The sequence below is a fragment of the Panicum hallii genome, chromosome 9 (assembly GCF_002211085.1).
Source record: "Panicum hallii strain FIL2 chromosome 9, PHallii_v3.1, whole genome shotgun sequence".
NCBI classification, from domain to species: domain Eukaryota; kingdom Viridiplantae; phylum Streptophyta; class Magnoliopsida; order Poales; family Poaceae; genus Panicum; species Panicum hallii.
In genome coordinates, this window is record NC_038050.1 from 66,480,868 (window position 1) to 66,491,365 (window position 10,498).

The 10,498-nt window shown below is 59.0% G+C and overlaps 2 protein-coding genes across 3 annotated transcripts; both read right to left on the reverse strand.

Moving 5' to 3' along the window:
• Positions 1 to 909: 909 nt before the first annotated feature.
• Positions 910 to 3,053, reverse strand: LOC112875830 (patatin-like protein 6). Its single transcript, XM_025939824.1, has 2 exons — positions 1,504 to 3,053; positions 910 to 1,421 (listed from the first exon to the last, which is right to left on the reverse strand). Exons 1-2 carry the CDS (start codon positions 2,626 to 2,628, stop codon positions 1,143 to 1,145), a joined length of 1,404 nt encoding a protein of 467 aa, XP_025795609.1. The 5' UTR covers positions 2,629 to 3,053; the 3' UTR covers positions 910 to 1,142.
• A 3,668-nt stretch (positions 3,054 to 6,721) lies between these two features.
• On the reverse strand, positions 6,722 to 10,381 carry LOC112872614 (tyrosine-specific transport protein-like). Of its 2 annotated transcripts, XM_025935674.1 has the most exons (7): positions 9,890 to 10,381; positions 8,815 to 9,229; positions 8,118 to 8,255; positions 7,848 to 8,007; positions 7,547 to 7,694; positions 7,304 to 7,483; positions 6,722 to 7,199 (listed from the first exon to the last, which is right to left on the reverse strand). In XM_025935674.1, the coding sequence occupies exons 1-7, from the start codon at positions 10,217 to 10,219 to the stop codon at positions 6,948 to 6,950; spliced, it is 1,623 nt and encodes a 540-aa protein (XP_025791459.1). In that variant the 5' UTR covers positions 10,220 to 10,381; the 3' UTR covers positions 6,722 to 6,947. The 2 variants fall into 2 exon arrangements, with proteins under 2 accessions (XP_025791459.1, XP_025791460.1); XM_025935675.1 differs by lacking the exon at positions 6,722 to 7,199 and having other exon boundaries at positions 7,366 to 7,495.
• Between the last annotated feature and the right edge of the window lie 117 nt (positions 10,382 to 10,498).

Genomic DNA, 10,498 nt, shown 5'->3' on the forward strand with positions numbered 1-10,498 from the left:
ACCCTACCGCCATTTCGATGGCACGCACGATCGTTCCGGCCGGTACATCTGGCCATGATGGACGCCGAAGATCCCTGGCTGAAAGTGTAACCCACAGCTGTAGGTGTTCTTCACCGCTGATGATTACTCTGAAGAAGAGCGCCACGCCCGATGCCGCTAATGATCTCTATCTGTCGGTTGACAGAGTTACGGGGAGTCGGGGAGGCGACGCCCTGATCTCGGTGGCGAGGGCGATGTGATCGCCCCCGACAGCGAGATGCTAGATACTCCAAATCCAACAACCAGCAATCATGGAGCCGCGCCTGTTCCCTGACAGCCCCCGTCAAGCGACGGCGACGACGCTCGCTCTCAAGCCCGGCTCAGCTCAGCAAAATCAGCATGGTTCAGAGGGTAACAAGCTGGAGCTTCGACGACACAGATGCCTCGCCGTCGCAGCCCCCGCCCCGTTGCGATCAGCAACTGCTGTGAGCCCGGCGACGGCGGCCGGCCCGGCTGCTACTGCTGCCGCGAACTGTTGCAGATCGAGCGCACGCACACAGCCACGCGGGGCACCAGCGGCGCTGTAGCGCGAGCAGCTTATACTTTGCTAGTCCTCTCGCTGTCATGGAACAACGCTTAGCCTTCGAGGCGCCTGTTCCTGTGCGTGTTCATGGCATGCTGTCAAAGCAAAGGTTACTCGATTTAGTCTGCGTGGAGGAATCCTGACCAGTTCCAAGATGGCGACGGCACTTGCACACCTACAATTTCTTGCTTCTTTTTTTTCTTGTTCAGGCTGAAAGGATGTCTGGGATGTATCTTCGGTGTAATTTTGCACGTAATGGTACACAGCAAGCTCTACCGACACTTAAAAGTTGAAGCCCCAAGCGAAAACTAGATTCGGCAGTAAAATTCTGCATGTAGAAAACTACATTATCCCCTAAGTTCAACTGAAAATCAAATATATATCGCAAATATTCCTTTGATATTTTCCCCCCTTCCACAAAGTTCACAGCGGCGAATGCATCCGGGAGCAACGCCGTATCGCCATGCCACGCTGCCGCGTAAAAAATATGCAGCAGGATTCCAGCCGCGAGCCCAAGCAAGGAGAAAGGGAGTTCGAGGCCTACATGTCCTCAACGCCACGGGTCCACGGTGTCACCAGCTCAGCCCAGCGCCGACGGCTTCTGCGGCGCCTGCTTGAACGCGACGGTGGGCGCGATCCGCGATCCCCTGCCGCGGTGCTCGGCGACGAGCTCGGCCGCGAACCGGTCCAGCTTCTCCGCGTTCGTCTGCTCCCCGACCCGCCGCCCCTCGAACAGCACCGACTCCACGTTCCGCTGCTTCAGCATATCGTCCGCCGCCGCCAGCAGCGCGCGCACGTTCCCCGGGGTCGGCTCGTACTCCCCGTCCGGACCGGACGGCGGCATGCTCTCCCGCTTCGCCTGATCACGAGCCCATTTTAATGAGGTTGATGCAGAGGGGACAAAAAAACCAAGCGTAAATTGCAAGAATCCGCTCGCTCACCTGGATGCGCAGGTAGTTCGACGAGCGGCATTGCCCGAAGGCGCGCGCCACGGCGTGGTCGACCAGGTCGGCGGCGCCGTCGGCCGCAATGCGAGCGATGGGGCGCGCCCACTCCTTGGGACCCCACCGGCGCATACGCCGGAGGTCCGCGTCGGCGGCTGCGCTGGGACCTCCCCCGGAGCAGCCGCCGATGGAGAGCACGAGGAGGTCCTCGACGCCGCGCACGAACGGGAACTCGTGCTTGTTGTGGAGGACGTGCGTGATGGCGGCGGCCGCCGGGCTGCCCATGGTGGGCCCGCCGTCCACGGCGGCGCAGGACGTGGCGCCGTCCACCGAGGACACCTCGGCGGGCTCGAAGCGGCCGGCCTCGGACCACGCGGCGCGGCCGACCTCGCAGAGGCGGAAGTCGTAGCTCTCGTTCTCCAGGGCGTCGGCGCGCGAGAACACCAGCGGCGCGGACGTCTTGAGGTCGTAGCAGGAGATGAGCACGGGCTTGATGGTGTCCCGCAGGGTGAGCTCCTCGCCGAACGCGGACCTCATGGCCGCCTCCAGCGCCGCCGTGGGCTCGGCTAGCGGCCGCTTCTTGCCGCGGCAGAACAGGGAGGCCGAGGAGCCCGCGGGCCTGCGGAACATCCGCGGCGCGTGGTCCGCCACGAGCCGCCACGTGTCGTCAGCGTGGAACAGCGGCGAGCCGCGCGAGTGCGTGGAGAAGAGCATCGCCGCGAACACGCCCCCCGCGCCGGTGCCCGCGACGAGGTCGAAGTAGTCGGCGACGCGGGCGTCGGGGTCCCCCGACGCGCGGCGGAGCGCGGCCTCCAGGTGCGCCAGCGCGCGGCCGGCCAGCAGCGCCCGCAGCCCGCCCCCGCCGCCGTCGACGCAGAGCACGCAGACCTTCCCCCGCTGCGCCGCCTTCCCCGGCGCGACCGCCGCCGCCGCAGCAGCAGCGGACGCCTGCGCAGGCGGCGGCGCCTTGGGCAGCCAGAGCTGGTGTGGGTCGGTGTAGCCGAACAGGAACTTGCTCTCGAGGATGGAGAATATCTCGTAGCTGAGCTTGTCCGTGTCGGCGCCCCCGGCGTCGGCCTCCTCGTGCAGCCTCTCCACCTGCATCTCCTCCGCCTCGTCCATGCCCGCCTCAGCCGCCAACACAGTCAACCTCTCGGCGAATCAACCGCGCAGGAAAGCAGAGAGAATCTCTTGCGGATTCGCAAAGATTGCTGCCGGCCAAGACCCGCTCGCCTTCTTGTCGCCCGCCGCGCCCCCTTTTAAGATCACGGCTGCCGGGGAGCGCGCGTTACATGCCAGTCGCCGCTAGTGGCGGGCGGGCGCCTTTTGATCCTTGCGCGCGCCAGAGCACGCGGGGAAAGGAAGGATCGAGCACGGAAAGGTGCGCGCGCGCGCGGGAGAGGGGAAGCTGATGAGGCCGGCCGGTCGAGGAGGCAAGGAGAAAGAAGGGAGCCGAAGAAAGGCGTGAGCAGGGAGCGGGGTCGTCGACTCGTCGTCTTCTTTCTCCCCTCTCTGATCGTGTCGCGCTACTGCGCCGTAACGGATGGGTGCAGGGGCGCGGGCCGTTCCACGGCCAGAGGCGAGAGACGGAGGCCGTGGAACGGGTCCACGGAGGAGGAGGAGGAAGCTGGCGTCGTCACGGCGCGGTCGTCACCTGGACTCGTGCTGGATTAAGCTAGAGCAATTAATCCGGGTGGTGGGGCCCGGGAAGCCAGAGCGGGGGAGTAATTAATCCGGTTGATTCCAGCACGGCCGTTCTAGAGCCTGGTGGATCAGCACGATCGAGGCAGGCGACGGGACGGGGTGCCGTGACCGACTGACCGTGGACGCCTGCGCCTGCGTGGAGGCGGTCCACGGCCGCGGCGCCGAGGAGCGCGAGCATACGATGTGCCTGCACTTTTGCCTGTCGTGCCGTTGTACGGTCCCTCTTTTTTTTTCCGTGACGAATCTGGGGTGGGGGGGCAGTATTTCTGCAAAGACTTGACAGCACGCGAGTGGCAGTTGCAGCCTGCGCTGCGCTGCGCTGCTCCGTTCTCGCAAACCCCAAGGCTGCGAGCTCGGGATTAGGCCTGCACGCTACACGTCTGCCTGTCGCGTACGGCTCAACTGCCCAGGTGTGGCTTCAGGTGGCACTTCGACATCCACTGGCCACCGCCCACTGGCACGTTCCAGCTAAGCAGGGCCTGCACAATCAGCGCCATGCATCGATCGGTGCACGGCAGGAGGAAACCCTGGAGTAACGTGCCGCTTTTCGATGGTCTACAGAACTCGGTCCACCTGGCGCCGAGATGGGGCCAAACGGGCCCCTGCCGCTGAGCTACGGACAGTCCACGGGCCCAAAACCCTCCTAGACCTAAACCTCGAGCCGGCAGCCGGGTTACCCGTTCCCGTTACCGCCTCCGTCCGTCCGCGGCGCGGCGGGTCCACGAGCCGCTCCCTTTTTTATCCCTTGGTCAAACGCAACGGGACGGCTGTGGGGAGGGCCGCTGCAAATGGACTCTTCCCGCACGGCACAACCACCGAGTCAGCAGGCCATTTCCGTGGAGACTGGAGAGGAAGGAGGAAACTTTCCCTCCGCCCCTCGCTGCCACGCGGGACCGCAACCCTCTCTCCGACGATGCTTGTGCGGACTTGGCGCGGCCAAGTGCCAACACGCCTGCCGTGCACCGCCGGCGCCGCCCGTTCCGCCTCCGCTCGCTGGGGCGGACCGTACGCGACGCGGAGCAAGTCAATGGCTCCGCGCACGAGTCCGTGCGGTCGGTTCGTGGTCACACCGCTCTTGGTCTTCTTGGACGCGGACGGACTTGAGTGCTGCTCCCTCTGCCTGCGCCCTGGCAGGCTGCCAGCCACCGCCTGTTGGCGCGGCCGCGTCACGGCGAGGCTCACGTGTGCCGCGCGCGGACATCGGGAAGGGACCAAACGAGAATTCACGGGGGCGCAGCCGTGCACTGTGCAGAACTGCGTGACCGGACGCCGTTGTTTTTAGGGTGCCTTGTTTTAGCTTGTGCCGTAAGCCGCCGCCGCTCGGTATGGGTAGAGTGATGGCAGCTGCCTGGTCGCAGCTTGCAAGTTTGGAGTTGGAGCCCATCCTGTGGTCGGAGCGCTCTGTTCTGCTTCAAGCGTGAGCCGTTGGCTCGATCAGGCTCACTCCCAGAGCAGGCATTCGATTGATTATGTCGAGGCGATTAGGTTAGATGTCATGCTGGGGGCAGATGCCCATGCCTTCCGCTGAGCAGTGCCAAATGGGAGCCCCAGGTTTCCAGGCGCGAGCGGGACGCGACTAATGCACGCGCGCATGCACACCGCAGCATTGTATAGGCTACAACTTACAAAGGACACGCGCTCTCCCGTCGACACGCCATCGCATCCTAGCTATTCTACTTCTCCAGCGGAAAGGCAAGCCAGCACCTGTAGGCCTCCGAATCCAGACAGCCACCCTTTTGTCGCCGGCGCACGGGGGGTGAACGGTGGCCGTAGTATCTTCCACGGGCACCGAAGAGGCGTGGCCTGTATGATTGATTGAGATCAACGTGCATCCAATCCCATCCTGTAGACTGTTGTAACGTCGCCCGTCCGTCCAACGGTAGGCCGTGCATCGTAGTCCGTGCGTATGTAAGTGGTACAGATGGTCCACAGCTTTTTTTAAGAAAAAACGTAAAAACTAATTAACAACATGCAATTCCTCATTATTGTTTGATCATGGGGGTATGAACGTATCACGCGCGTCTAGAAAAAAAAATGGAGGTGATAAGAGTTTGCGTGATGCTAAATATAGAAAAACATGCTCTCTTTGGCTCGTGGGAGGTATGGTATGGTACAGACAGGGGTCCAGTCCACTCGCCCGCACGTACGCGTACGCTTCCTTTTCAAACTTCAAGGCCGGAGTTCGGTGGGACTACTCCACGTGGCAACCTCTCGGAATATTTTATTTTTAAAAAAATTTGGAAACAAGGCAACCTTCCGGAATAAAACTATTCGGAAAATGCATGTTTAACTGAACGACGCCAACAAGAGACGTTGGATAGTTTATAAATAAGTTTTGAGATTGATGCAGGTTGTATCAACAAGTGTACTGTACTCATCAAGGTAACTGGAACAAGATGGGAAAAAAAACAAGGGTAAACATCTACTGCAACTAGGTACAAGAGCTGATCGATCACCGGAAAAGCTCGATTGTACTCGGCGGTCGCCGTAGTCCGGATCAGCAGACAGCGGAAGTTGATTGCGAGTACCTTTTGAATAGCCGACAAGATGATAGGTCGTTCAAAAAGGGAGACCCGCTCCATAAGAAATTTAGCGGGTAGCGCACGTCCACTCGCAGCACCGACGGTGGTGGACAACACAAGAACGAAGCGGAGACAAACCAAAAACCACTACGGCCCCGCGGGCATGTTGCCTGCTCTAGCCCCTCCCCCGTTTGTCCTACTAATAGAACCGGTGATGATCTCATGCTCCCTTCATTTATATTTACGTATCGTATTAGGTTTGTCTTAAATTAAAATTAGCTAATTTTAACCAAATCTTATAGCAACAATTACAATATTCAACGTATGCACTGTCAATGTATACTTCAGATTGGATTCAATGAAACAAATTTGATATTATAAATATTATTTTTTTTCTATAAATTAGATCAAAGTTGATTAAATTTAATTTAGAACAAATGTAACATGGTACGTGAATAAAAATAGAGGGACTATTCCCGTCTGATCGGCGGGGCGGGCCGCAAACAACAAGCGCGTGTGTTGCACGGAGGACGATACGCAACGCGATGCATGGCGATCCGTTTCAGTTAATCGATACTTGGTGCGTCACCGGCACGGCCCGAAACTTGCAGAGGCTGGCGTTTGTTAGTAGCAGGACCGTGGAGGAGGCAGGGGATCTTGATATTTCCAGGTGTCGCTGGTGTTGACAAAATGTTGACATGAACCAAATTCAGGGGTCATTTTCTCTCGGGGCGCGTGGACCGCGCTTCAATTCGATCGAGCCCACAGGAGCCTGATCAGGCCGAAGAGCCCAAACATAGAGCCTCGGAGGGAAGAGAGAGCGTCGTCGCTCGTTTCCTTGTTTTGTTCTCTCTCGGGCCGTGAAAACTGATGCTAATCCGATCTAGCCCAAGAAGCAGCGGAGCAGCAAACAGGTCAGATTTGGGCCTCGGCCGCTCAGCCCATTTATTCCCTAGGATGTGAATTTGGCGTATTTCCTTTTGCAGTTGTTCCACGATAAAACGCCGACCCATCTACAGCGACAAATTGACAGCATGCTTGCAGCAATCAACAATTCAGCATGCTTCCAGTAACCAGTTCGTGTACTTCGTGCTATACGCTACTACCACTGCTACTGCTACTTACAATTTTACATGACCTGCCTAACAGTCTCGCATCAACCCGTAGTTGACGCGAGACGAATATTGGCGGCGCGGCTTAGCTTTCTGATCCAGCCTATGGAACGAGAGCGGCTTTGAAACTGAGCAAGTCCTGAACCATCTGCTCAAGGACCATGAGGGCAGAGAACACCCCCATCCCGACCAGAACAGGCTTTGCACTTGCACTCGTCATGTCCCATTTACCCCTCCTGTCTTTCGGAAGCTCTTCGTCTGCGAGTCCGGCACCAGGGCCAGACAGGTTGGAGCCGATGGCCCAAGCCATCAGTGGAGGGAGAACGCCATACAGGATGGTCATGCAGTAGCCGCCCTGAACATTGGTGCAGGACAGCAGTGCAGCAAGTCAATGAAGATGGGAAATGTTTGCTTCAATTTAACCAGGATAAGATGCCACATGTTTTCATGAATACTTACTGCGATGTCGGTAGCTATGGAGAAAGAATCCGGGACAGTAGCTGCGATGACCATGGTCGGGACAACCACGATCCCAGTAGCGATGTAGCTGAGCCTGTTCTTCTCCAGAATTGCGACCGCACCAGGATGCCCGGATCCATCTTCCTTGCGAAATACACCAATGCCTTTGTTGATCTTTTCCTGCACTCACCACTTGTTTAGTCAGAAAACTTCACATATTGTTCCTAGAAATTGCTTGGTTACCTTCATAATGTCATGTTCTTGGGCTGATGGTGAAGATGCCAGATTGGTCAGCTGCTCGATGAAGAACTGGGAGGCCCCAAGCAGCGTTCCGATCAGCGACGTCCCCACGGCGAGGAGCGAGAAAGTCTCCACCACCGTGTAGCTCCATCTACAAAATCGAAGAACCCTATTCACGTCTCTGAAATTGAATGCCTCGGCGTCGGCGCCACGATCCATCTAGTAAACCTCAAGCATTGGGCGGCGACGCAGATTGCCGAAAAAGATGCGCGCATGCATGTTCTTGGTACCGCCGTGTCCTTACTCTGTCTTTAGCATGTCCAGAATGTCAAGCCCGGAGAGGTCCGTGGCGAGGCCGAGCGCGATGTCGTCCCACACGAGCAGGGACACCAGCGGCACGAGGCTGCCCAGCAGTATGGACAGCCGGATCCTCGCGAGATCCCCTTCCAGGTACGCGCAGATCACTGCGAGAGATCAGCGAGCGGTCAGTACGTTCCCATTTCCCGAGTGATAGGCTAGCAGCTCTGAAGTCTGAACGGTTCGGCGACGTGCTGGATCGGGTGGTGGGGTGTACCTGGTGCCATGTCGTGGAAGACCAGCGTGAAGATGATCACGGGCAGCGCCGCCGGGACCTGCTCCCAGTTGGCGTTCGGTGGCAGGCTCAGGCCACCGCCGACCGCCACTGCTGACACCTCAATCGCCAGCAGTAAACCTGTTGCCATGGACAGACAGACAGATCAGGGCTAAGTGGTCACACGAGAGTTCATTATTTCCTTTTTTTTTCTTTAAGCTAGGGCTCATGAATTGATGATGATCATAGTAGTGCAGAGGTGGCCGATCGAGCAGCAGATCGGATCACGTCGGTTGCATCGTGATTCATGAACACGAACATGGCAAGGTGTATGTGCTGAGAATTCTGCCTTTACTTCGGCACAGTATTTTGCTTGCCAGTACATCCCTTTGAACATGGGACGCCTCTGTTGGGAAAAATTTTGAGGCAGACGAGGGCATATATAGCAGGTGGTATACTTGAAGACATTGCTGACATGTCTTCAAATATCAATGCATCAGAATTAAATAGCCGGGCCATCAAAGGCTCAAAGCAAAGATTCTTTCCCGGGCGCGTGTTAATTCAGATCTAGGAAATGGCAGCATTGATGCACGCATGATCAGTTTGCAGTAGTAATTGGCAATGGCAGCTCATCGATGGCACGGCATGCAAGTCTGTCCTGGCACGTACGCGATCGAGATTGCGAGCAGCGAGTACTTGCCTGTCATGGCGAACGTGAGCACCTGGTTCACCCGGTCGGTGACGCCCGTGCCGCCGCCGGCGACGAGCAGCGCGAGCGCAGCGGTGAAGGCGGCTCCGGAGACGGGCTCGGGCACGCCGGCGACCAGGCGCGACAGCACCTCGCCGGACTTGGACGCGTAGGCGACCATGGACGTGTAGGCCAGGAACAGGTAGGCGGCGGCGGCCAGGTGCCCGCCCCACGCGCCCAGCGTCTCCTGCGCCATGCTCTTCACGGAGATCACCTCCAGGTCCAGGCCCCCGCCGCCGCCGCCGCCGTGGCTAACGTCCTTGTCCCGCCTCCGGCGCAGGTGGACGTTGATCTCCGCGATGAGGAGGGCCTCGGCCACCAGGAACGCCCAGCACGTGACCATGCACGCCGCGCTCGGGATGAAGCCCTGCATCCATCAGTTTTGGCAACGGTCAGTGCTGGTTTCCTGACAAAATGGGCGTTGGATCTGATCAATGCAGATGTTTCTTCCGTTCAGGAAATGTTTCCAGATCGATCGGAAGTTCAGAACCGATCCAGCGCTCGACGTCGGGGAATTAAACGCGTAGATTCGATCGTCGTGCACACCGATTGAATGCTCATAACTCTGGCAGAGAAATTCAGTTGGTTGGGTCATATGCTCCTCCAAGGTACTGTACATGGTCGAGTGATTATTCAGACGCTTCTTTTTCAAAAAAGAAGAAGAAGTGATTATTCAGATGGGGCCACGCGCTGTTCTCTACTGGTATTCTATTTCTACTGTCACTGTTACTGGATGAATCCATTCATTGTTAGGAAGAGAGATGCTGCAGCTGGTCCATGGTGGCAATTACTGGTACTGACAGCACCGTTTTCTTTTTGAGAAGGACAGCACCGTTGATAATTGGGGAAATCATTGTCCTGGAAGCAGCATCTTTCACCAGCGGATTCGTCGTTGCACTTGCCCGCAACTTGCGGGAGCGGATCGCGGAAATGAATTCCGGCGGGCCTCCGCGTTAACGGCGTGCCGCGCTCGCCCATGGTAAACTGATCAGGGGGCGGGGTGTGTGGCGAAAGAGGAAAAACTCACCGCGGGCGCGGTGCGCTGCGGCACGGCGAGGATGCCGGACCCGATGCTGGTCCCGACGATCAGCGCCGCGGCGCCGGCCACGCTCCCTCTCCGCGCGCCGCGGGGCGGCGCCCTCGCGCCCGCCGCGTGCCTCCCTTCAGCCACCGGGCGCGCGTCCGCGACCCCCGGGACGTCGCGCGCCCTCTCGCCCGCGGCAGCCGCGCCGCACCATTTGCCGCCGCCGCCGCCGGAGAGGCCTCTCGGTACGTGGCGCACGCGTGCCGCCGGGCAGCCGAACGTGGCGCGGCGGGCCTTGGGGCACAGCGCCGCGCGCGCGATGCCCCCCTGCATTGGCGAGGAGCTCCGGTGGCGCGCGCCGTCGCAGCTGGGGGAGCGCTCAGACTGTGGCGAGTGGCGAGAGGGGATTCGCCTCGCCGCCTAGTATATTCACCGTTTGTTTGGACTGGCTGTGGATTCACCTGTGGGGAATCTCCGAGCTCCGGTGGCTGCAGAGAGCCGGGAATCATCGCGGTTTGTGGTGCACGCCGCACGAGCAGACGGGCACGGCAGTTTCGGAGATTCTGGACCAAGGCAGGGCGCGCCGAGCCCGGGATCTGTGTCTGCGTGTGT